This window comes from Bombus flavifrons, chromosome 10, assembly GCF_040668555.2.
Source record: "Bombus flavifrons isolate JBK064 chromosome 10, iyBomFlav1_principal, whole genome shotgun sequence".
NCBI lineage: Eukaryota > Metazoa > Arthropoda > Insecta > Hymenoptera > Apidae > Bombus > Bombus flavifrons.
The window spans coordinates 11,400,877-11,425,430 of NC_138451.1; the positions used below are offsets into that span (position 1 = coordinate 11,400,877).

The 24,554-nt window shown below is 35.9% G+C and overlaps 5 protein-coding genes and 1 long non-coding RNA gene across 8 annotated transcripts; 1 reads left to right on the top strand and 5 right to left on the bottom strand.

The window, feature by feature from the left end:
* Window positions 1-53: 53 nt before the first annotated feature.
* Window positions 54-3,289, bottom strand: LOC138184362 (odorant receptor Or2-like). The gene is made up of 5 exons (XM_069122246.1): window positions 3,113-3,289; window positions 1,843-2,317; window positions 1,071-1,301; window positions 641-969; window positions 54-248 (listed from the first exon to the last, which is right to left on the bottom strand). Exons 1-5 carry the CDS (start codon window positions 3,248-3,250, stop codon window positions 54-56), a joined length of 1,368 nt encoding a protein of 455 aa, XP_068978347.1. The 5' UTR covers window positions 3,251-3,289.
* Window positions 3,290-4,583: 1,294 nt separating this feature from the next.
* LOC138184477 (odorant receptor 4-like) lies at window positions 4,584-7,246 on the bottom strand. The gene is made up of 4 exons (XM_069122482.1): window positions 6,990-7,246; window positions 5,974-6,448; window positions 5,042-5,272; window positions 4,584-4,940 (listed from the first exon to the last, which is right to left on the bottom strand). Exons 1-4 carry the CDS (start codon window positions 7,125-7,127, stop codon window positions 4,600-4,602), a joined length of 1,185 nt encoding a protein of 394 aa, XP_068978583.1. The 5' UTR covers window positions 7,128-7,246; the 3' UTR covers window positions 4,584-4,599.
* Window positions 7,247-7,703: 457 nt separating this feature from the next.
* On the bottom strand, window positions 7,704-10,828 carry LOC138184471 (odorant receptor 47a-like). 2 transcript variants are annotated; one of them, XM_069122473.1, is made up of 3 exons: window positions 10,633-10,828; window positions 8,729-9,125; window positions 7,704-8,208 (listed from the first exon to the last, which is right to left on the bottom strand). In XM_069122473.1, exons 1-3 carry the CDS (start codon window positions 10,765-10,767, stop codon window positions 7,868-7,870), a joined length of 873 nt encoding a protein of 290 aa, XP_068978574.1. In that variant the 5' UTR covers window positions 10,768-10,828; the 3' UTR covers window positions 7,704-7,867. The 2 variants fall into 2 exon arrangements, with proteins under 2 accessions (XP_068978574.1, XP_068978573.1); XM_069122472.1 differs by lacking the exon at window positions 10,633-10,828 and adding an exon at window positions 9,630-9,896.
* Window positions 9,011-17,182, top strand: LOC138184478 (uncharacterized). Of its 2 annotated transcripts, XR_011174323.1 has the most exons (4): window positions 9,052-9,135; window positions 9,607-11,512; window positions 16,046-16,195; window positions 16,372-17,182. It is a non-coding gene; the product is annotated as an uncharacterized LOC138184478 (long non-coding RNA). The 2 variants fall into 2 exon arrangements; XR_011174322.1 differs by lacking the exon at window positions 9,607-11,512 and having other exon boundaries at window positions 9,011-9,135; window positions 16,470-17,182.
* Window positions 12,550-14,334, bottom strand: LOC138184363 (odorant receptor 4-like). Its single transcript, XM_069122247.1, has 3 exons — window positions 13,851-14,334; window positions 12,992-13,222; window positions 12,550-12,890 (listed from the first exon to the last, which is right to left on the bottom strand). Exons 1-3 carry the CDS (start codon window positions 14,317-14,319, stop codon window positions 12,550-12,552), a joined length of 1,041 nt encoding a protein of 346 aa, XP_068978348.1. The 5' UTR covers window positions 14,320-14,334.
* A 575-nt stretch (window positions 17,183-17,757) lies between the features above and the next one.
* LOC138184402 (uncharacterized) lies at window positions 17,758-24,333 on the bottom strand. Its single transcript, XM_069122282.1, has 6 exons — window positions 23,846-24,333; window positions 23,186-23,472; window positions 22,759-23,087; window positions 18,879-19,392; window positions 18,200-18,436; window positions 17,758-18,098 (listed from the first exon to the last, which is right to left on the bottom strand). The coding sequence occupies exons 1-6, from the start codon at window positions 24,328-24,330 to the stop codon at window positions 17,758-17,760; spliced, it is 2,193 nt and encodes a 730-aa protein (XP_068978383.1). The 5' UTR covers window positions 24,331-24,333.
* Window positions 24,334-24,554: the final 221 nt, after the last annotated feature.

Here is a 24,554-nt window from a genome sequence, read left to right on the forward strand (position 1 = left end):
CCGTGATTCATTGTCAGTACGCGGTACTTTGCTAACTGTTGTCAAAGTTCATATCAGTGCGAATTGTAAGCGGCTTGCGTGATTTGTTCAAATCGAGACCCGACAGTATCGCCTGTGTAAACGTAAAGCTGCAGCTTTATAGGCAACTTCAGCATCAGGTCGACAGCTTTCAGTGCAAGACCGACGATGTCATGTGTGTTCAGGCAGACCAATAATAAGAAGCTTGATGTGGTGATAAAGGTAATATACTAATTATATTTGGCTTTGTGGCTAATTATTTCCGAACTACTGAATGTAGTAGAAAGTAGTATAAGTTATATATTTCATCTTTTACAAGGAGAACCATTATTGTTGTCAGTACGTTGTCAAATTGTCCTACGTCACCTACCATAATTTAACCGTATTATATTTTTAATATGTACGTACATATACATATACATAATTCATTATTTGTCATTGCACGAAATATTGACTATAACAGCCTAGTGAGAATCTATTGCGCACATTCGATTAACTTAATTTCGAATATTTGAAATGAATATTGAATCGTAAAAAGTTCTACATTAAGTATTTTATTGAGCTTTATTAGATAAATATAACTCTCTCGGTTTCTATATTATACACATCCTCATCCCTTTACCATAACTCGAAGCACTGAAAGATATGACATAGAAGTTTTCATAATACTCATGTACGTTTCCATATTAACAATAAAGAATCTTCCAGCCTTCAGATAAACTGGATTATGAGTTCTCATAATAACATAAATAATATCTTTTGCCACACTATTCGGTATATCGTACCAGTTGCAGAAATACATCGAGTCACCGATGCCTTCCATTTGACGTCTTAAATATTCGCCTACGTAACTGTATGCAAATAATTGTACCATGAGAGCGGTGAGTACCATAAATATTTTTATAACCATGACGATGTTTCCAATGCTCAGAGCGAGAATGAGTTGAAGTCCTAAAAACAGATGCAATTTATCCCAACACATTGATCGTATTTAAATAAACTTTTGCCATCAGGCTTCGTGTCATTTTATCGAGTGAGGTAAGAATATTCACCGCTTGTACAAATAAGTATACAACTCGTGAATAGTTGCACAGCCAAGATAGAGCTGATGGTGTCGATCAGCATATTCGCCAGGTTAATTAAGTAAATATGCCTCCTGGTTAATACGTTGAAATGTTCCCTCGTTCTTTCGCTCTCGATTTTCAGTCTCTTGAAATCTAATTTCAAAACTTCTACCTGACCGCACAGGTGAAAAGTGATACCGAAAAACAACGAATCGCTTCCTAATTTATATTTCAAAATAAATGAGTAAGATCCTTAAACTACCCTGTCCAGGTATTGATATTTCAGCCTCTCAGAAGCCAAGCCAATCAACTGCATTTGGTATACAGTTCCCAATTTAATTATGCAAAGTGAATAATTTATAATTATCGTTTCAAAAATGAAAATTCTTCGTACGAAGTGTGACAAGGGAAATGACGAATATAAATCGAGCGTCACGTTTTAACGGTTAAGTGTAGTATAAATAAAACAAAGAATTTCATTCCATTTAAAAAAATGAAGTTGACCACACATTACGTATTTTTTGCTATAACATTCGCCTAGGAAGAAAGTATAAATTCCAAATCACGTGCCTCTATAAGTCAATCAAGTTTCGTCTAATGCTTTTTCTTTCTATCGCCAAAAGCAAAGCAATTGTAATGGCAAAGTACATTTTGACAAATGATATTCGTACTTATCATTCATCGTTACATTTCAATTTATGGAGTAAAGTTAGCGTGGCTTCTGACAATGAGTAATTCGTAAGACACGACGATACATTACCTAGATTTCCAGTACTCGTCAATAGCAGCATCAAGTATTCTATGATAAAAACAATGAAGTATAAATTTTCCGGTACTTTTACAAGTGCCATTACATTTTCGGAAGGTATAGGATACTCCGATGTACTTTCCTCCGTTACGTTAACTATATCTTTCTCTTCCTTTTCAGCCAGCATTGGCACAGTTATGAAAAGAATCGAGCTGAAATACGCGAAAAATATCATACTGACACTAGTCACTCTGGCCATATAAGCGTGCTTTCGCACTATCACTCGTTTCTCATCGTCCCCCAATTCGTTATAATCCTCAACCGCGGACGTAAAATTCAAGATAAGGGCAGCAGCCCGAATACGAAAACGAATGATCTTTGACACCGCCAGAATTCCGCAGGATAGTATGACTAATGCGTCGAGATTTTTCTCGGCGTCGTTGCTGTCTAAATACATCTCCGACTGCACGATCGTTAGCATTAGTAGCTATAAAAGAATGAGAACTTTTAACCACGCCAATTTCACTTACTCAGGAACCACATTTTAATTTCCTTTTTAATTCACTATCGTTTACACAATTTCCTTGCTATAATAAAATTTATTGAAATAAGTCATCTGTTTCTGAAGAAGAACACAAGTAATGTGCAATTATAATAAAATCTTGCTTTAAAATTTCTTTAAGTTGGTCGTGTTTATACAAAAATGTTTAATTATTTCAATTATTCATTAAATAATTTTTGTACTATAATGATATCCACTGGCATGCAAAATTAAAGGAACACTTAATTTCCGACTGTGCAATCCTCACGAGAAGCTGCTTACGCTATTATTATAATGTCTGCTGAATACTCAAAGTTCAGTAAGACATCGGACAAATTATCGCGCGTCATTTTAGATCTAAACAAAATTTTTTAACGTCTGTAGAATCTGTTAAATTTGAAATACATTCGGAACGTGAACACAGCTTCGCTTTCTCACTCTACCACATGATGCAGGAAACTCTGTGGGATAAATTCTGGAAACTTCTGAAAATAGTGGATTTTTGATTTAAAATGAGCATAGAATGATTGCTGTATGCTTCTTTGTCACGATTTTATAACACTTGTAATATCAGCAACTTTTCGGCGAAAATTGAGTATTCCTTTAATTTTGCACACCGGTGTATAATAAATAAAATTTAAATATATCACTAAGACAAGTTCCACTTATTTGTTCACTCAATTCTTGTCTCCAAGTATACGTACATGTTAACATCGAAACAGAATTGCAAGAATTTCATACCAAAAAAAAACTCGTGATTATGACACGCATAGCGGAAAAAATATTGTAGTCTTGAAGAGGCCAGGTACCAACAGGCCACGACAGGATCTTCATCGGAGTCATCGCGTAAGCAAAATCTTTATTCAACGCCGCTTTCATGCTCACAACACGAACGTAGACAAATAATACTGCGTAATCGTGCATATGCACCCTTTCTTTCCTTCCTCGTGCTCACGAATTGTATTTCTATGATTCCGTTTATTTTTTATTCTACTATAATCGTCCAATTATCTATCGTTCAGTAGGCACAAGAAAATTCTAGTGTAGTTTACTTTGTAGGTAAATACTTTATTGCCATGTTTCTGCACGGTTAATAACTAATACGTTGCTTCTGTCATTCAGTGCCATTCGTCTTGAAAATTAGTCCGCGTTTTCAAAGAATATTCAACTTTCATAGCAAATGTAAAGAGCAAAGATCTATTTTCTTATAGTAAGAGGGTACCGTTTCTTATAAGAAAAGTGGTAGAACTGTATCGTGTAAATTGCAATCGATTATTTTCAACGCAAGCAAGTGGTGCGATTGTTACCGGAAATTGCACTCTGGAAAATTTCTTATTTATGTGTATATACTGATCCAATTCACTGTACACTTATGTGTAATATGTTCTAGCATCCTTCGTGTGCATGTACGTTTATGAAATTTTAAGAAAGAGAATATTTTGTTGCTCTTCCTCGTCGAATCACTTTTCCTGTACGAAGGATGTATCGAGGGTGGCGAAAGGAATACGTACCTTTCACGCTCGAATGGTCTTCACGTGTTCATCACTACTTTGAGGACACTCTTATAGGAAGCTGATATCGGTAACTCTTTGAACGCGAATGTATTCATCTGATGGATTTCTTCGACTGGCAGGTGTTTCCGTGACTCATTGTCAGTACGCGGTTCTTTGCTAACTGTTGTCAAAGTTCATACCAGTGCGAATTGTAAGCGGCTTGCGTGATTTGTTCAAATCGAGACCCGACAGTATCGCCTGCGTAAACGTAAAGCTGCAGCTTTATAGGCAACTTCAGCATCAGATCTACAGCTTTCAGTGCAAGATCGACGATGTCATGCGTGTTCAGGTAGACCAGTAATAAGAAGCTTGATGTGGTGATCAAGGTAATATACTAATTATATTTGGCTTTATGGCTAATTATTTCCGGACTACTGAATGTAGTAGAAAGTAGTATAAGTTATATATTTCATCTTTTACGAGGAGCACCATTATTTTTTTCATTGCGTTATCAAATCGTCCTATGTCACTTACCATAATTTAACCGTATTATGTATTTAAATATGTACGTACATATGCATATACATAATTCATTATTTGTCATTGCACGAAATATTGACTATAACAGCCTAGTGAGAATCTATTGCGGACATTCGATTAACTTAATACATTAAATATTTTATTGAGCTTTATTAGATAAATATAACTCTTTGGGTTTTTATATTATACACAACCTCAGGCGTTTACCATAACTCGAAGAACTGAAAGATACGATATAGAAGTTTTTATGATACTCATATACGTTTCCATATTAACAACGAGGAATTGTCCTGCTCTCAGGAAAATTGGCTCTTGAGCTCTCATAATGACGTAAATAATATCTTTTGCCACACTTCTCGGTATATCGTACCAGTTGCAGAAATACATCGAGTCAGCTATGCCTTCCATTTGACGCCTTAAATATTCGCCCACGTAACTGTATGCAAACAATTGTACCATGAGAGTGGTGAGTACTATAAATGTTTTTACAACCATGACGATGTTTCCAATGTTCAGAGCAAGAATGAATTGAAGTCCTAAAAACAGATGCATATCATTCCAATACATTGTTCGTATTTAAATAAATTTTTGCCATCGGGCTTTGTGTCATTTTATCGAGTGAGGTAAGAATGTTCACCGCTTGTACAAATAAGTATACAACTCGTAAATAGTTGCATAACCAGGATAGAGCTGATGGTCTCGTTCAGCATATTGGCCAGGTTAATTAAGTAAATATGCCTCTTGGTTAATACGTTGAAGTGTTCCCTCGTTCTTTCGCCCTCGATTTTCAGTCTCTGAAAATCTAGTTTCAGAATTTCTACCTGACCGCACAGGTGAAAAGTGATACCGAAAAACAACGAATCGCTTCCTAATTTATATTTCAAAATAAATGAGTGAGATTCTTAAACTACACTGAGCAAGTATCGGTATTTGTGCCTCTCAGAAGCCAGGCCAATCAATTGCATTTGGCATACAGTTCTTAATGTAATTGTCCAAAGTGAATAATTTCTCTTCAATATTCCAAAAGTGCAAATTCTTGGAACATAGAATACATTAAATGCACATTAATCACGTGTTGGACATGCATGAGACGAAACACACATTCAACGTAGAATAAACACACATTGAACATATATTACGGGCACGCTACATACACCTGACTAAACCTTCAGTTATTCTAATGTCGACGGACCATTTTTCGTACAAAGTATGATAAGAGAAATGGCGAATAGAAATCGAGAGCCACGTTTTAACGATTTAGTGTAATGTAAATAAAACAAAAAGTTTCATTCCATTTAAAGAAATGAAGTTGACCACACATTACGTATTTTTTGCTATAACATTCGCCTAGGAAGAAAATATTAATTCCAGATTACGTGCCCCTGTAAGTCAATCGAGTTTCGTCTAATGCTTTCTCTTTCTATCGCCAAAAGCAAAGCAATTGTAATGGCAAAGTACATTTTAACAAATGATGTTCGTACTTATCATTCATCGTTATATTTCAATTGTTGGAGTTAACTAGCGTAGCTTCTGACAATGAGTAATTCGTAAGACACGACGATACATTACCTAGATTTCCAGTGCTCGTGAATAGCAGCATCAAGTATTCTATGATAAAAACAATGAAGTATAAATTTTCCGGTATTTTTACAAGTGCCATTACATTTTCGGAAGGTATAGGATACTCCGATGTACTTTCCTCCGTTACGTTAACTATATCTTTCTCTTCTTCTTCAGCCAGCATTGGCACAGTTATGAAAAGAATCGAGCTGAAATACGCGAAAAATATCATACTGGCACTGGCCACTCTGGCCATATAAGCGTGTTTTCGCACTATCACTCGTTTCTCTTCGTCCCGCAATTCCTTATAATCCTCAACCGCGGACGTAAAATTCGAAATAAGGGCAGCAGGCCGAATACGAAACCGTATAACCTTTGACGCTGCCAAACTGCCGCAGGTAATGAATACTAGACCGTCCAGATTTTTCTCGGCATCACTGTTGTCTAAGTACATCTCCGATTGCACGATCGTTATCATTAGCAGCTACAAAAGAACGACAATCTTTAAACGCGCCAATTTCAGCTGTTCGGAAACCATATTCATTAAGTGCACAAATTGGAAAGTGAAAAGACCAACGAAGTTGGAGACATTGGCTATTTCAGTCTATCTTTAAATTCCCTGTTGTTTACACAATTTCCTTGCCCTACATTTTTCGGAAATATTCTAATCTTGATTTACAGAAATATTTATTTCTCAGGAAAGAAAACAATAACGAGCACAAAGAGTGGTGCGAATCAATGCTGACCTTTTAGGAAGTTCATTTAACACGTTCGGAGAAAGGTCAGTTGACAGACGGTGGAAATATGTATGTATGTATTTTCATAAAACACAGTTCAATTATGTAAAAATGAAAATATCATTTCAACTATTTTTTAAATAATCCATGTGTATACTATGATGATATATAAATTTTAAGTACATATAACCCTAGATCTAGTTCCATCTAATTGTCTACTCACTTTTGTTCTCGTATGGATAACACACATGTTAACTTCGCAATAGAATAATAGTATGAGTTTCATACCAGAAAAAAAGTCGCAATTATGGCACGTATAGCGGAGAAGACATCGTAGTCTTGAAGAGGCCAGGTACCTACAGGCCACGACAAGATTTTCAACGGAGTCATCGCGTAAGCGAAGTCCTTACTCGTCGACGTTTTCATCCTGACTGGACGAAGATTGACAAATAACTCCACGCAATCGTGAGTACCTTCCCTTTCCTTCTTCGCACATGTTTACGAATTGTGTTTTTATTTCTCGGTTTATCTTTTATTCTATTGTAATTGCTTTATTATCCACCGTCAGTGAGTTACCACTTCTGCTACATTTCCATGAAAATTGTAGTGAGAAAGTGGAGTTACTTCGTAGGTGAATACTTTATTGTTATGCTACTGTAAGGGTAATATCGCGGTTTCCATCGAGCAGCACCACCCGTTTCAAAAATTGATCTGTATTTATAGATAATATCCAACTTATATGATAAATTCTTAAGAAGGTCATACGTATTGAAAATTGGTCTGTATTATCAAAGACTATTCAACTTTCACAACTAAATATCAGAATAGGGTTCCAGCGATATGGAAGGAAAGACGGAAAGAACGAAGATCTATTTTCTTATAGTAAGAAGATACCCTTTTTTCTAAGGAAAGTAGAAGAACTGAAACGAGTAAATTGCAATCGATTATTTTCAACTCAAACGATGGGACGCTCGTAATCAGTTTGTCTTAAAATTGCACTCTGGAAAAATTCTTATTTATTCACATACACTGATCCAAACCATTGTATACTCATGATTAATTGATTATAGCATGCTTCGTGCATAGGTATGTTTGTGAAGGTTTGAGTCTTAGATGTATCGAGGGTCGCGAAAGAAATACATAGCACTCGCGATCAAATCGCGTTTTCACGTGTCCATCATTACTTTCAGAACAGACAAATAGGAAGCTGATGACCTCAGAATTTCTTTGAATGTGAATATGTTCATCGAGAGGAATTTCCCAGCTGTCACGTGGTACGACCTGTGTCCGCGGTTGATTATCATCATCAAATCTCTTGCTACGTGTCCTCGAGGTTGATACCAAGGCGAATCGTAGACGCCATGAGCTATCTCATTGGATCGAGACTCGAGAACGTCGCCTGCATACGCGTAAAGGTACAGCTGTATAAGTAACGTCACCATCAGAACGACGCTTTTCAATGCACCGACGTTGTCTCTCGTGGCCAGACAGACCAGGAACACGAAACCTGATATAATAATCAAAGTAATGTATTAATTACTCTTAGGTCTGTTTTTACATGAATTTGATTTGACGCGGTTTAGAAAAAACCAGCCATTTAATCTCTTAACAGGAGAAGTGGCAGTGTGATCAAAATGACGTGATTTTTCATATTAATTTTATACATCTGTACCGGTGCATTGTTGGGATTTTTAATTACTTATAAAATACGTGGATTAGAGTTAGCGTTTTGAATTTTGTAGTGGACTCTTCAGTAAGGCTCTCACCTAACAGACCTATACCTTAGACACAACGAGAGAAGACAGAAAGAGTGAGTGTTTCGTCCAAGATCTGTTAGTGATTTTGAATTTTGTATCATTTCGTATATCTTCTAATTCGATTTTGTTGGTACAGATCTTATATTTTAATCGTCGGTATTGCTGTTGTGGACAGTGCATTGGATTGTCATATATTATACTATCAATTTCATATTACAAAGAAAATGAAGAAAATAGGTAAAAAGGAAGTAAAAATTAGCATATTTTTACCTTCGACGCAAATTAACAAGGCGCTCATCAGTAGCTGTACGAGAATGATCATATTGAAGGTTTGCTCGAGATCATTGGCCAGCATCAGGAGCTGACAGTGTCGTTTCACGAGAAATCGAAGCTTTTTGTTGCAGCCAAATTGCTGCAGCTCGAAATTGGTAAAATTCATCTTGAGAACCTCGAACTGGCCACAGAGATGCATCGTTAAGCTGAAGAATAATCCATCGTTGGCGCAATGAGCAACCGCGTTGACGAAAATGTGCATTGCCTGCAATATCAATACGCAGATCTGCTGGAGCAGTGGTAGCGAGCCAAACACACAATAGCTTGCCAGGAAATAATTCATTTCCAAGGAACCTTTTAGATTTGCCGATGAATTCGCCGAATTTTGGAACATCTAAAGAGAGGTAAGGCACGTTACAGTTAAAAAATTAGGAATCGATTGTTTTACGCGAAAAAATAATCTTCGCTTTGAAGTTTTATATTTCTCTTATACGATGTACTTCTATATTACAAATACATCGAAATATACAATCATGCGGCCATTAGTATCAGGACATCAGCTAACATTTAGTACAAATTCCATGTATTTCGTTGTTTTTATTTTTCAAGTATTTTATTATAGATTCGTTATGTCGTTTATTTATGTCATACATATAATATGTCTTACCGTGTAAGATACGAAATAGAGTAAATTTTGTTGTAATTTCTTAATACGTGTAACGAGAAGGTGTCCTAATATTTATGACTGTGTTTTTATACAGAGTGCACATGATGTCTAAGAACATGATAACATCCAAAGTGTTTATTATAACAAACAGTGAATAATACAAATCTCTATTTAGATTCACTATCTGAGTTTGCATAAACATCCGCAGTCTAACGTGGAATTTAGTCGAACCTTGAACGGCAGAATCTCTCCAAAGGGTAATGCTTTGACGATGAAAGACAATCCAGAGGCATAACCGAGATACAGTATTGTCAATGAAACGATCCGTCCTTTTTTATAGTATTTTGTCATAATATCTTCATGACGAGAATCATCAACAGCCGACCAGTCCTTCAGAACTGAATTTATAAGAACGTAAGCGTGCTTCGAATTCCGGCGCATGATGAACAGTTTCGCGAGGCTGACGATGGAAGAAAGATCCATGACGAACGCATCCATCGTGTCGTCGATGTCGAGACAGTGACGATAAACTTCCAGAGACAGGCTGCAGATAGTACTGATCTAATTACGGAAAGGATTCCTAGGAAGATCTAGCCGATCTCTGACATTCGACGATTATTTACCATGCTTGGGCAAATTTTTGTTTAAACGAAGATACAAAAATAATGAATTATTTTTATCGTAGAACCAACATAAGGAAAATAGTTTCATTTCATATGCGAAGGTTAAGGTAATCATCTTCGAATAATTTTCTATCCTAATTGCCTCTTTTAAGTAAAGTGACTTTCGTTTTAATGTTAATTTGCATTTCAAGCTTCGTGTTTCGAATATATTCAAGTTATAAATAATACAGACGATTCGTTTTATAATGAAATGGCATTTGCTCTTGCAATTGTTTTAATTTCAATTACATTTGAGTCGTACGGCATTGTCCTCCGACCTGTTCCGATAAACGACGCTCTATTGTTCGGTAGAATTTCGTTTAGATAAACCCCACTTATTCCAATTAAATTTTAATCAATGACCGATTAGACAGGGTTTCGCTATTTGAATCTACTAATTTGAACGTGAACGTGAATTTGAATTTGAATGTGAACAAAAAATCGCAGATAGTAGAGAGAATCAGCGAACTCCTATTATATAAACTATTTGTACCCAACAAGTTCAAATAAATGAAGCTCAACTGTATTTAAATAATGCCCAAGCCTGCTCTTTACTACGTTTTCAAACTTACTTGCGTCATCATCGCGAAAATCCATCGACCAAAAGAGGATCCGTTTCTCGTGGGCCAAATACCAACTACTTTCAACAACGTCTCCTGCACTAGAAAATTCCGTACGTACTCCTCGATTGCTACCTTCTCGCGCATTTTTTTTTAAAACAGACTTTACTGTGAGGTATGCCTCTCAATGACACTCCTCTCTACTACTTTCGTTTATTTCGATTCGACGTATGATTTATCGTGGCGCGTACACGAAGACAGTCACGCCCACTTACGTGCATACGTTCTCTTCTTTGATCTATTATTCATGCATACAGCACTCAGGAGAGTTTGAACAAACCTATATTTTCATACAACAAAAAATGTAGAGAAACAAACCGAAATAAGATGGTAGAACAGATGGTAGAAGACTGTGGTTGCAACTGTTTCCGGAAGCTTTATGTTTTTCTCAAACATGAATGCTATTAATTATTAAGGAAGCGGCGAATGAAGTCACAGACATGTCATGTTGTCTCCAAGAAATCAAAAGAGATCAAAGAATGTAGTTAATATAGAAAAAACATTATGTGACATTGTAGAGAGTATTCAAATTGCGTAATAGATATAGTGTATTGTTCATGAGAAATCAAGCGAGATAAAAGAACAACAGTAAGGATAATAGAGAAGAACATTTTGACATTGTAGAGCTTAGTGCATCGTAGCGAAACTCCTGTATTTCGCATCGAGCATCGGAGTTCATGAAGCAAAATGTAGTTGGAAATAAGAATTTTGGTCTCTCAATGGTGTTTTCCAAGTTTAACAGCACGCTTGTGTAACTAAACGTTACCGTATTTTTTAACGCAACCGAAACTGGAGAGAAGTTACTTCGACAGCTGTACGAGTGATTTAAGAGGTGAGTTATTAATCCTCTTGACTGTCAGGTTTTTATGGAAATTGCGGGGAATATACAAGAAAGAATCGTGCTAGGTAGACAATTTACATTAGGTTATTCGTTATCATGATGACATTGGTAAATTTCGAAACAAAGTAAGAGTGAATGCTTATGAATGCTTATCATAGAAAACATTTGTGTGTGTTATGATTGTTATACGTATAAAACATTTTGGAATTTCGTTAGCACTGTAGCAGGTACAACGAATGATTACAGAAATTACAAGATATTTATCGAAAACATGTATTTACTAAGATATTAGTACAGCATAGATAGTCATCTTAAGCATAAAATAAATATATTTTGTGCATCTATATATTCCGAGATTTGCATCAAACTTTGCCAATATAATCGTGAAAATCAAATCTCATTTCAGCATTAATGAAATTTCAGAATGTGGAAGTATAACATGTAGTATAATGCATTCATAAAATGTTTGTATGAACGTTAAAATACATAGTTTCGTGGCACTCTATGTGTTACGGGTACGAGTGTTAAGGCGTTGATAATAAAATTAAAATTGTCGAAATCTTGGCACCTGACCACACAATTTCGAACCGGTTACACAGTGCGGCATGCAGTGGAGATAATCGTTAATCGAAATGATCATTATTCGATGATATCGTTAGTCTGTAAGTAAGTAATGTTGCAGCCATAGCGATCACATTTTATTCATGTCTAATCTCTCGTTTCGTTGAACAGTCTATAGATATTTGTTACTGAAAATCAAAGTTTGAAGACTACTTAAATCTTTGCCCTATGTCGGTAAAGTAGGTATGCGATAGTAGCCAATCCAGAACGTTACACACAAACGACGCTGCAATACCATCTATTGGTCATTGGACGAAGTATCAATTGTAACAGTCTACTGAGACGATCTACTACGCACATTCGGCTCCAAATCAATTTGATTTCGAATATTTGAAATGAATATTGAATCATCAAAGGTATAATATTTATTATTGTATTGTGCTTTATTGGACTAATACTTCAATACTTCAAGCATTTACCATTACTCGAAGCACTGAAAGGTACGACATCGAAGTTTTCAGAATACTCATGTACGTTTCCATGTTGACGATGAAGAATTTGCCAGCGTTCAAGGAAACTGGATCTTGACTTTTCATAATGACATAAATAATATCTTTTGCTATACTTGTCGGTATATCGTACCAACTGCAGAAATACACCGAGTCACCAACGCCTTCCATTTGAAGCTTTAAATATTCGCCCACGTAGCTGTATGCAAACAATTGCACCAACAGAGTGCTTAGTACTATAAATGTTTTTATCGCCATGACGATGTTTCCAACGCTCAGATCGAGAATAAATTGAAATCCTAAAAACAGATGCAAATCAATCCAACGCATTAATCATACTTAAATAAATGTATGCCATCGGGCTTCGTGTCATTTCACTAAAAGAGGTAAGAATGTTCACCGGTTGTACAAATAAGTATACAACTCGCGAATAGTTGCACGACTAAGATAGAGCTGATCGTCTCGTTCAGCATCTTGGCCAGGTTCAGTAAGTAAATATGTCTCTTGATTAATACGATGAAATGTTCCATGGTTCTTTCGTTCTCGTTGCCTAGTCTATTGAAATCTAGCTTTAGAATTTCCACTTGACCGCACAGATGAAAAGTGATGCCGAAGAACAACGAATCGCTACCTAGTACATAATTTAAAGTAAATAAGCGTGGTTCTTGAGCTATTTAGAGCGAATGTGTATACTCGAGCCTATCAGAAGCCAAACTTTTTGAACCAAGTTCTCGCTTTCATTTTTCAAACTGAATGATTAGTATTCAACATCTGAGATTGTAGACACACCGCATACGCAACAAGTACAAGTCCAACTGTGTAATTCTCTGATAATGTGCTTTCAGTTATTCTAATATTGGCGCTCCATATTTCATACCAAATGCAATGTCTATGTAAGTAAAGTGGCGAAAGTTCTTAGCGTGCGGAGTTTCAATGGTTTGCCATAAAGGGGTAATGTGAACGAAAGAAACATTTCATTCGACTTAAAAACATTGACCTTTATATTTTCTCCACACATTCACACACAAAAGGATTGTTAATACGGAGTTATGTATTCTACTATAATACGTGAAATCAAGCAAGTTCGTCTAATACCTCTTTTCTAATCGCTAGGAGCAAATAAGTTATAATTGTTAATTACGATGCAAGTTTTGACAAACGATACTCATTTTTATCACTCTCGTTTACATTTCAATTTATGGAAACGATTGGTATGGCTTCTGACAGTGATGGATTTATTTGATATGAGAATTCATTACCTAAATTTCCAGTGCTTACTAATAGCCGCATCAGGCACTCTACGATAAAAACTATAAAGTATAAATTATCCGGCATTTTTATAAGTTCCATTACATATTCGGAAGGCATAGGGTAATCCGGTACACTTTCCTCCGTTACGTTAAATATATCTTCCTCTTCCACACCAGCTAACACAGGCACAATCATGAAAAGAACCGTGGCAACATACGCGAAAATGATCACACTGCCAGACACCACTCTGCCCATATAAGCGTGCATCCTCATTATCGCCCGTTTCTCTTGATCTTCCAAATCGTTATAATCCTTGACTGCCGAGGTAAAATTCGAAATAAGACCAGCTGGTCGAATACGAAACCACATAATCTTTGACACCGCCAAAATACCACAGGCAATTAATAGTAGGGCGTCAAGGTTTTTTTCGGCATCGCTTCTGTCGAAGTACATCTCCGTTTGCACGATCAGTAGCATTAATAGCTATAAAAGAACGACAACTTTGAAACGTGTCGATTTCAGCTACTCAAAAGTCATTTTTTGACGCCGCATGCAGAGAAACGACATTCGTTCGCGTGATATCGCTAAGATCAGATCTCTGTCTTCGTATTTCTTAACTGGGAAAACGAAGAGAGGCATACGATAGTAGCGATGTTGCGCGAAAGAAAAGTTGCTCGTCTGCATTTGGGCTGGTTAAATCTACATATTGGAAAGTAAAGAGTGCGATGAAGACATGAAAATGAGTTCTTTTAAATTTGCCTTTTAATTTACTATTATTCACATAATTTCCTTCATACAAATAGATTTATAGGGATAAGTCATTTGTCTTTCAAGAAGAACGTAAATAGTGCAGAGTAATAGTAAAATTGTAGAATTACTTGATTTCCAGAAAGTTTATTTAACATATTCGGACAAAAGTAAATGGACAGGTAATGGAAACAAGTATTGTGGTAATTCGAAATATTCTATCGAAATGTCAAAGTGTTTTCCGAAAAAGTAACTCCAATCTTCCACCCAGTATTTAATTGACATTTAAAGTTTAGTTAAATATTCAGCAAACCTTACGAAAGAAAAACCAAACATCAATTTTGGTTCGTCAGATACGGCTTGTTTATACAAAAATATAAATATCACTTTTAATTATTTGCTAAATAATCTATGTACTATATGATATACAATAAAAAATAAAATGTAGCTACATATATAACACTACATTTAATTCCATTCGTTTGTCCACTTATTTATGTTCTTGATTCTGTATAACGAAATGCAAACATATTCACATCGAAACTGTATCAAAAAAGTTACATACCATAAGAAAGATCACTATGGTGCCACGCATAGCTGAGAAGATGTCGTAGTCTTGAAGAGGCCAGGTACCTACAGGCCACGACACAATCTTCAACGGAGTCATCGCGTAAGCGAAGTCTTTACGCGATGAGGCCTTCATCCTCGCAAGATGAAGATCGACGAACAGTTCCACGTTATCGTGAATACCATCCTACTCTTTCTTCCCGCATACAACAAATTATATCCCTATTCGTCGGTTTATCTTTTATTCTATTGTAATTGCTCGATTATCCATCGTTCAGTAAGTTACCATTTCTATGTTACCTGCATATTTCATGGAAAATTCAGTGGGGGAGGGGGGGGGCGATTACTTCGTACGTAAATCCTTTATTGCCAAGTTTCCGTACGAGTAATATCGCGTTTCCTGTCGTACAGGGCCATTTGTTTTGTAAATTAGTTCGACTTTTCAAAGAACATTCAACTTTCATAGTTGTTGAACTACTTGTGTTTCGAAAATTGGTCTGTATTTTCAAAGAATATTCAACTTTCATAGTAAACTATTAGAGTAGGGTTGCAGCGATATGTAAGTATCGCATAGAACGATGATCTATTTTCTTATAGTAAGAAGATAGCCTTTCTTCTAAGGAAAGTGGTAAAACTGAAACGTCTAAATTGCAATCGATTATTTTCAACGCGGGCGAAGGGTGCGATCGTGATCGGTGTTTCTCAAAATTGCACTAAAATTACTTATTTATTCGTGTACATTGATACAAACGATTGTATACTCCGTGTCAACAGACCAAAGCATGCTTCGTGCGTAGTTATTTTTGCGAATGTTTGAGTTTTATGTATGAGAAAATTTCGTTGCTCTTCTTCGTCGAGTAACAGTAACATTGCCTTTGTTGCGCGACAGGTTGCCCAGCGTAATTCTCAAGAGGAATGAACAAAAACTTCTGCATAGCATCCTAAAATCGAACAAAATTGGGCAAGCCAAATGTTCATCGAGGGAGTAATCAATGCTACGGATAGATACGGCTTGTCATTTCCCCGGACCAAGAAATCGGTGAGACAAACGTTATATTCAATTCTTTTTTCTCGAATAAAACTTTTATCCATGAAATTGTGAGGATTTCTTAATTAATCAATATTTGCTCATTTAGTAAATTTAACTTTGTTTCTTTCGTTTATTACATATCTGTAAACGTGATTAAAATTATATCGTGTTCGGTGTTATTTCAGTCGGAAAAATCTCACAACTAAGTTAGCAAATATGTAATGTGAAAGATATCAAGAATATAAAAATTCCTTTATTGAATTAGTAATATCCGATGGGACAGGTTACGTTATTAATCCCTCGTACTTCGCGATGTGTCAGGGGGAACACTAGAACCCCAAGCGGGAAACTCACCCCAGTGCAATGGGGGAGACGATGGAGTGCTCAACGAGGGAGCCTTACCGGGTGCTTGGTACTGTACGCAAGTTTACTATATATATGTAGCACTTGCGATCAATGATTTTCACGTGTATTTCTTTGAAAGTGAATGTGTTCATGGAGAGGAATTTTTCAGCTGTTACGTAGATCGACGAGTTCACACGGTTGATACTATCAGTGTCAGATCCCTTGCTATGTTCTCAAGGTTGATAACAGGATAAATTGCAAACTATTTGGATCGAGGCATCGCCTGTGTGGGCATAAAGGTAGAATTGTATGAGCAACGTCACCATCAGGAGAAACCTTTGCAATTCACCGATGTTTTCTCTTGTACTCAGACACACCACGATCGCTATACCAGATTTTTCATTAAATACACACGATACGATGATCAAGGTAATATGCCAATTATACATGAACTTGATTTGACAGTTTAGAGGAAATTAGGTATTTAATCCTTCAACAAAAGAAGTAGCAAAGTGATCAAAATGGTAAATATGTGACCTTTCATAATCATTTATAGATTTTGGGACCTTGAATGATTCTTTATAAAATATATGGGTAAAAGAGTTTTGAATTATGTATTTTTTCGTATATCTTCTATTCTGGTGTCTTTGGTATAAATACTATATATCTTGATCGTCGAAAATTCTCGGTCTGCTAAAGCGTTTTTACGATTAGGGAATAAATATTAGTAAAATTGAAATACATAGTAGTGTATACGTTAAAACCGAATATACCGTATAAAGGTACATGTTATCCCAATTACCGCATGCTGACAATTCGACTTATGCACGTGGTGTTTCATAGCTGTCAGTTATGCGACGGGACAAATTTTCTTTCGAGAGTTCGACAAAGGAAGATCCTTTCGTAGCTACTGACTTCATCGTTGTTGACGATCGGAACGAATATAATTTTCCTACGTTCGCAGTAGCAATTCGGAGAGGCTGCAAGAAACACTCAGATCTTTTCTAGTTATTTCACAACCTGAGCCATAAAGTTCCATTCAATGTCCATTCGTCACGTCAATCCTGTCTTTAGTCAATGGCTACACACAAAAGACACTTGATCATAACAGCTTACCGAGACTATCTACTACGCACATTCGACTCTAAATGAATTTGAAACGAATATTGAATCACTGAAAGTATAATATTTAATATTTTATTCTGCTTTATTCTATTAATAACATTTCAAGGATTTACCATTACTCGAAGGACTGAAAGATACGACATCGATGTTTTCAGAATATTCATGTACGTTTCCATATTAACGATAAAGAATTTCCCAGCCTTCAAGGAAATTGGATCTTGGCTTTTCATAATGACAAAAATAATACCTTTTGCCACATTTTTCGGTATATGATACCAGCTGCAGAAGTACACAGAGTCGCCGACGCTCTCCATTTGACGCTTTAAATATTCACCCACGTAACTGTATGCAAACAATTGAACCAACAGACAGCTCATTACTATAAATGTTTTTATCGCCATGACGATGTTTCCAACGCTCAGATCGAGAATAAATTGAAATCCTAAAAACAGATGCAAATCAATCCAACGCATTAATCATACTTAAATAAACTTATGCCATCGAGCTTCATATGATTTCATTAAATGAGGTAAAAGTGTTCACCCGTTGTACAAATAAGTATACAACTCGTGAATAGTTGCACGACCAAGACAGAGCTGATCGTCTCGTTCAGCATCTTGGCCAGGTTCAGTAAGTAAACATGCCTCTTGATTAATACGATGAAACGTTCCATTATTCTTTCATTCTCGTTGCCCAGTTTATTGAATTCCAGCTTCAAAATTTCTACTTGGCCGCACAGGTGAAAAATTATACCGAAGAGCAACGAATCGCTTCCTAATTCATATTACAAACCGAATGAGCAAGATTCTTGCGCTACTCTGAGCAAATATCTGTATATGTATCTTTCAGAAGCCAAACTGATCAATTCCATCTTTTATCGCGTTCTTAATTTCATTGTCCGAAACGAATAATTAGTTTCAACATTTGAGGGTTTCAACACGTTACATACACACGTCCAACTCTTCAAATTCTTTATTATACTTTGCGTTATACTGAGCCGAGGGTTTATTTTCAATATAGAGCACCATATTTATGTAAGTAAAATTGCGAAGAAAATCGTACGTCAAGTCTTAAGGACTGATTGTAAGAAGCCAATGCAAATAAAAGAAACAGTTCCTTGCATTTAAAAAAATTATGTTAATCTTTCTTCTTCGTTAAAATCTATGGATTAATCAGCATGGCACCTGACAATGGGTGATTCATTGGACACTCGATTCATTACCTAGATTTCCAGTGCTCGTGAACAACAGCATCAGGTACTCTATGATAAATACCATAAAGTACAAATTATCCGGCAATTGTATAACGTCCATTACACATTCTGAAGGTATAGGGTAATCCGTTGTACTTTCTTCTGTTACGTTAACTATATCTTTTTCTTCATCTCCAGCCAGCATAGGAATAGTCATGTAAAGAGTGGAGCCGATATACGAAGAAAATATCACAGTGGCAGATGCTACTCTGCCTATATAAGCGTGTCTTCGTACTATCAATCGTTTGTCCTGACCCTCCAATTCTTCATAATCCTTAACCGCAGAAGTAAAATTGGAAATAAGGCCAGCAGGTCGAATACGAAACCATATAATTTTTGACAAAGCCACAACGCCGCTTGTTATTAATATCAAAGCGTCCACGTTTTTTCCGGCGTCGCCGCTGTCTAAGTATATTTCCATTTGCAAGATCGCTAGCATTAGCAACTGTAAAAGAAAGAAAATTCTTAAAAGTGCCAATTTCAGCTACTCGGAAATCTTATTGATCAGGCTCGCAAATTAAAAAAGTAAAAAGAGCGATGGAATTATTAAAATTCGCTTCTTTAATTTACCTTTGAATTCGCTATTATTTACACAATCAGCTTGTCACAAATAAATCGATAGAAATAAGACAGTTGTCTTTCAAGAAGAACGTAAATAGTGTAGAGTAATAGTAAAATTGTGGAATTAACAAAAAATGTAGCAGATTAAAGTGATTTTCAGAATGTTTATTAACACATTCGGACAAAAGTAAATAGACAGGTAATGGAAACAAGTATTGTGGTAATTCGAAATATTCTACCGAAATGTCAAAGTGTTTTCCGAAAAAGTAACTCCAATCTTCCGCCGAGTATTTAATTGACATTTAAAGTTTAGTTAAATATTCAGCAAACCTTACGAAAGAAAAACCAAACATCAATTTTGTTTCGTCAGATACGGCTTGTTTACACAAAAATATAAATATCTCTTTTAATTATTTGCTAAATAATCTATGTACTATATGATATACAATAAAAAATAAAATGTAGCTACATATATAACACTACAATTAGTTCCATTAGTTTGTCCACTTATTTTTGTTCTTGATTCTGTATAACGAAATGCAAACATAGTCACATCGAAACAATATCAAAAAAGTTTCATACCACAAGAGAGATCACAATGATGCCACGCATAGCGGAAAAAATACCGTAATTTTGAAGAGGCCAGGTACCAACAGGCCACGATACGATCTTCATCGGTGTCATCGCGTAAGCGAAGTCTTTTCTCGACGACTCCTTCATCCTCGAAAACGAAGATCGAGAAATAATTCTACGTCGACGCGAGTACCGTACCTTTCTTTCTTCCCATATATTAACAAATTGTGTGTATTTTCTTATCTTTTATTTTACTGTAATCGCTCAATTATCTGCCGTCCAATACGTTACCAATTCTATGCCATGTGCACATTTCCAAGGAAATTCCAGCGGCAGTTACTTCGCAGGTAAATACGTTATTGCCGATCTGCTGTACGATTAATACTGTATTTTCCGTCGTTCAGCACCTTCCGTTTCGAAAATTGGTCTCTGTTTTCAAAGAATATCCAACTCCTATGGTAAATTGTTAAATAGATCATGCGTTTCGAAAATTGGTCTGTGTTTTCGAAGAATATTTAACTTTCATGCAAACTATTAGATGCGAGTTGCAACGGTATGTAAGTAAATGTAAAGAATGAAAATCTATTTTCTTATAGTAAGAAGATACCCTATGCTACAGGGAAAGTAGTAGAAGTGAAACGTCTAAATTGCAATCGATTATGTTTGAACGCAAGCGAAGGGTAAGATCATGATCGGAGTTTTTCAAAATTGCATCAAAATTACTTATTTAATCGCATGCATTTATCCAAACAGTTGTATACTCAGTGTTCAACAGACTAAAGTGTGCTCCGTGCGCATTTATTTGTGTGAAAATTTGCGTCTTACCTGAGAGAAAATATCGTTGCTCTTCTTCGCTGAATAAGAGTAATATCGCCTTTGTTGTTCGAGGGATTACAAAGGGTAATTCCTGGGAGAAATGCAGTAAATTTCAGCACAGCACTCTAAAATTGGATTCAAACCAAACGTCCATCGAGGAAAGAATCGGTGCAAGGGATAGATATGATGTAGCATTTTGTCGAATTTAAAAAGAGAGAGGAAAAGTAAGAAAGTGGTCTGAAAGTCGGATTTATCGAAAAGTCGGTAAGACTAATGTTATATTTTGTACGGCTGTTGGAGTAATCTCATCATCAAGGTGAAGCTTTTTTATACACCGACGCTTATGCTCTCTCGTGCTCAAGCAAACTAGGAACACGAAATCTGGTTTTGAATACAATACACAGGCTGCGGTGATCAAGGTAATATACCAATTATACTTGTTTTTACACGAATTTGATTTGGCAGAGTTTAGAAAATACTAGACATTTAACTCTCTTACAGTGGAAGTAGCAGAGTGATGAAAGTGATAAATTTATCAGAGATAATTATATAGATTTTGAGATTTTAAACGAGTCTTAATAAAATATATGGACAAAAATATACTCTTTGACTTTTTAATATTTATGTATATTATTGATTATTATTATTTAGAAAAAAGTACACCATAGTATGTACATTAAAACTGAATATAATGGTATATATGCTTATGTAAGTAAAATGGCAAACAAAATCGTATGTAAAGTTTTAAGGAGTGATTTTAAAGGACAGATACAAGTGAAAAAAGATTGTATTGCATTTGAAAAATGATGCTTTTTTCTTCATCGACATCTATGGAGTTAATTAGCATAACTTTTGGCAATGAGTACTTGGGGGAATTCATCCTTAAGCTGAAGAATAATCCGGCATTGGCCCAATCAGCAATTACATTGACGACGTTGCACATTGTCTGCAATGCCAATACGCAGATGCGACGAGGCAAAGTTAGCAAAATAGGCAGTATGTTGCCATCGAGTAGTTCAATTCCAAGGGATTGTTAAAATCTATCTATGGGTCCATCGAGTGTTAGAAGATCTGAAAAGAGGTAAGGCACGTCAGCTAGATGATTAGAAACTAATCGATTGCACCAAATTATTATATTTCTTTTGTGCAATATATTTCTACATTTGAAATATTATATAAATTTGTCTTATTATGTAAGATACTGAATGGAGTAAGATTTGTGATAATATACTTAATAAACTCAACAAAGTATTTTCGAAACCAGACACTATTATGCGGCTACCCTTTCAGTGACATACCTCTACTTTCGTTTACTTACTTCGATTTGACGTACGATTTATCCCAGCACACACACGAAAACATTTACGCCCACTTACGTGTACATGTCCTCTTCTTTGATCTGTTTTCATACGAATAAAAATATACAGGCACAAAATGAAATTTTGTTTTTGAATGCCTCTGTCTGAGGCATTCATAGTGTTTATATGTATCCATATACGTGTGCCGTGCTTGCGCAGAAGAGGCCCTTCTTGTTTCCCATGTGGATTTCCTTGTGGAGAGTCGGCTCTTATTGTATTCCTGTTCCTTGACCACAGTGTAATACAAATGAACTTTGGTTTTTTTCCGAGCCAGTATTTCAGAATCAGAGACGCGAACACCCATGTAATGTCACGTCTATCCTGTTCTTAGTCAGTGGCTATGAACAAACGATGCTGCAACAACATCTATCGAAAATTGCGTGAATCATTGACCATAACAGTCTACTGAGACGATCTACTGCGTACATTCGACTCCAAAACTATTTGATTTCGAGTATACGAAGTGAATATTAAAACACCAGAAAGAGAATATTTTATATTTTATTGTACTTTATTAGGTTCATACCACTTCAAGCATTTACCATTACTCGAAGGACTGAAAGATACGACATAGAAGTTTTCAGAATACTCATATACGTTTCCATATTGACGATAAAGAAATTGCCAGCCTTCAAGAACACTGGATATTGAGCTCTCATAATAACGTAAATAATATCTTTCGCCATACTTTTCGATATATCGTACCAGTTGCAAAAATATATCGAGTCGCTGATACTTTTCATTTGGCGCGTTAAATAATCGCCCACATAACTGTATGCAAATAGTTGCACCAACATAGCGTTCAGGACTATAAATCCTTTCAGCGTCATGACTATGTTTCCGATGCTCAGATCGAGAATAAGTTGAAATCCTAAAAATAGATGAATACTGTACCTATATATCAATTGTATTCAAATATTCTTATACCAGGCTTCGTGTTATTTTATTAAGCGAGATCAGAACGCTTACCTGTTGTACAAATAAGCACACAGCTCGAGAATAGTTGCATAACCAAGATAGAGCTAATTGTCTCGTTCAGCATGTGGGCTAGGTTCAATAAGTAAATGTGCCTCTTGATTAACACGATGAAACGTTCCATTGTTCTTTCGTCCTTGTTACCTAGTCTATTGAACTCTAATCTCAGAATTTCTACCTGACCGCACAGGTGAAAAATAATACCGAAGAACAACGTATCGCTTCCTAATTCATATTTCAAACTAAATGAGCTAGATTCTTGCGCTACTCTGGGCAAGTATCTGTATGTATACCGAGCCAATCAAGCAAATCAGAAGCCAAACTGATCAATTCCATCTTTTATCACGTTCTTAATTTCATTGTCCGAAACGAATAATTAGTTTCAACATTTGAGGGTTTAAATACGTTACATACACACGTCCAACTCCTCAAATTCCTCATTATACTTTGCGTTAAACTGAGCCTAGGGTTTATTTTCAATATAGAGTACCATATTTATGTAAGTAAAATTGCGCAGAAAATCGTACGTCAAGTTTTAAGGACTAATTGTAATAAGCCAATGAAAATAAAAGAAACAGTTCCTTGCATTTAAAAAAATGATGTTAAACTTTCTTCTTCGTTAAAATCTATGGATTAATTAGCATGGCTCCTGACAATGGGTGATTCATTGGACACGGCGATTCATTACCTAGATTTCCAGTGCTCGTGAACAACAGCATCAAGTACTCTATGATAAAAACCATAAAGAACAAATTATCCGGCAATTGTATAACGTCCATTACACATTCTGAAGGTATAGGGTAATCCATTATACTTTCTTTCGTTACGTTAACTATATCTTTTTCTTCATCTCCAGACAGCATAGGAATAGTCAAGTAAAGAGTCGAGCCGATGCACGAAGAAAATATCACACTAGCAGACACCAGTCTACCCATATAAGCGTGTCTTCGCATTATCACTCGTTTCTCTTGGTCTTTTAGTTCGTTATAATCTTTAATCGCCGAGGTAAAATTCGTCACAAGGCCGTCAGGCTGAATGCGAAAACGTATGATCTTTGATAACGCCAAAATGCCGCAAGTAATTAATAATAGAGCGTCCAGATTCTTCTTGGCGTCGCTACTGTCTAAATACAATTCCATTTGCACGATGATCAGCATGAGTAGCTATAAAACAAATTCAGTCACTCAGAAACCACATTGATTAGGTTCACAAATTGAAAAGTAAAAAGTGCGATGAAATTATTCATATTTGCTTTTTTAATTTATACTTGAATTCATTATAATTTACACGATTTCTATGCTATAAAAAATTTATAGAAATACGTCAGGTGTCTTCAAAGAGAATACAAATAATGTGTAGCAAA

Excerpts from the sequence above, each read along its gene's own strand:
- LOC138184477 (XM_069122482.1), bottom strand. The coding sequence starts at position 7,127 with ATGAAAACGTCGACGAGTAAGGACTTCGCTTACGCGATGACTCCGTTG. Across the intron at positions 6,449-6,989 it reads TAATTGCGACTTTTTTTCTG|CTGCTAATGATAACGATCGT; the intron begins GTATGAAACTCA and ends GTTCTTTTGTAG. Across the intron at positions 5,273-5,973 it reads CACGAGCACTGGAAATCTAG|GAAGCGATTCGTTGTTTTTC; the intron begins GTAATGTATCGT and ends AATATAAATTAG.
- LOC138184471 (XM_069122472.1), bottom strand. The coding sequence starts at position 9,896 with ATGGATGCGTTCGTCATGGATCTTTCTTCCATCGTCAGCCTCGCGAAA. Across the intron at positions 9,126-9,629 it reads GAGAGATTCTGCCGTTCAAG|ATGTTCCAAAATTCGGCGAA; the intron begins GTTCGACTAAAT and ends ACCTCTCTTTAG. Across the intron at positions 8,209-8,728 it reads CTTGTTAATTTGCGTCGAAG|GTTTCGTGTTCCTGGTCTGT; the intron begins GTAAAAATATGC and ends TTATTATATCAG.
- LOC138184362 (XM_069122246.1), bottom strand. The coding sequence starts at position 3,250 with ATGAAAGCGGCGTTGAATAAAGATTTTGCTTACGCGATGACTCCGATG. Across the intron at positions 970-1,070 it reads TATACTTATTTGTACAAGCG|GACTTCAACTCATTCTCGCT; the intron begins GTGAATATTCTT and ends ATCTGTTTTTAG. Across the intron at positions 249-640 it reads TTTCAGTGCTTCGAGTTATG|TATATTACCTTTATCACCAC; the intron begins GTAAAGGGATGA and ends AAATATAATTAG.
- LOC138184402 (XM_069122282.1), bottom strand. The coding sequence starts at position 24,330 with ATGGAATTGTATTTAGACAGTAGCGACGCCAAGAAGAATCTGGACGCT. Across the intron at positions 23,473-23,845 it reads TGTCCAATGAATCACCCATT|ATACTTGCCCAGAGTAGCGC; the intron begins GTCAGGAGCCAT and ends GTATACATACAG. Across the intron at positions 18,099-18,199 it reads TATACTTATTTGTACAACGG|GATTTCAATTTATTCTCGAT; the intron begins GTGAACACTTTT and ends ATCTGTTTTTAG.
- LOC138184363 (XM_069122247.1), bottom strand. The coding sequence starts at position 14,319 with ATGCTACTGATCGTGCAAACGGAGATGTACTTCGACAGAAGCGATGCC. Across the intron at positions 13,223-13,850 it reads AGTAAGCACTGGAAATTTAG|GTAGCGATTCGTTGTTCTTC; the intron begins GTAATGAATTCT and ends ATTATGTACTAG. Across the intron at positions 12,891-12,991 it reads TATACTTATTTGTACAACCG|GATTTCAATTTATTCTCGAT; the intron begins GTGAACATTCTT and ends ATCTGTTTTTAG.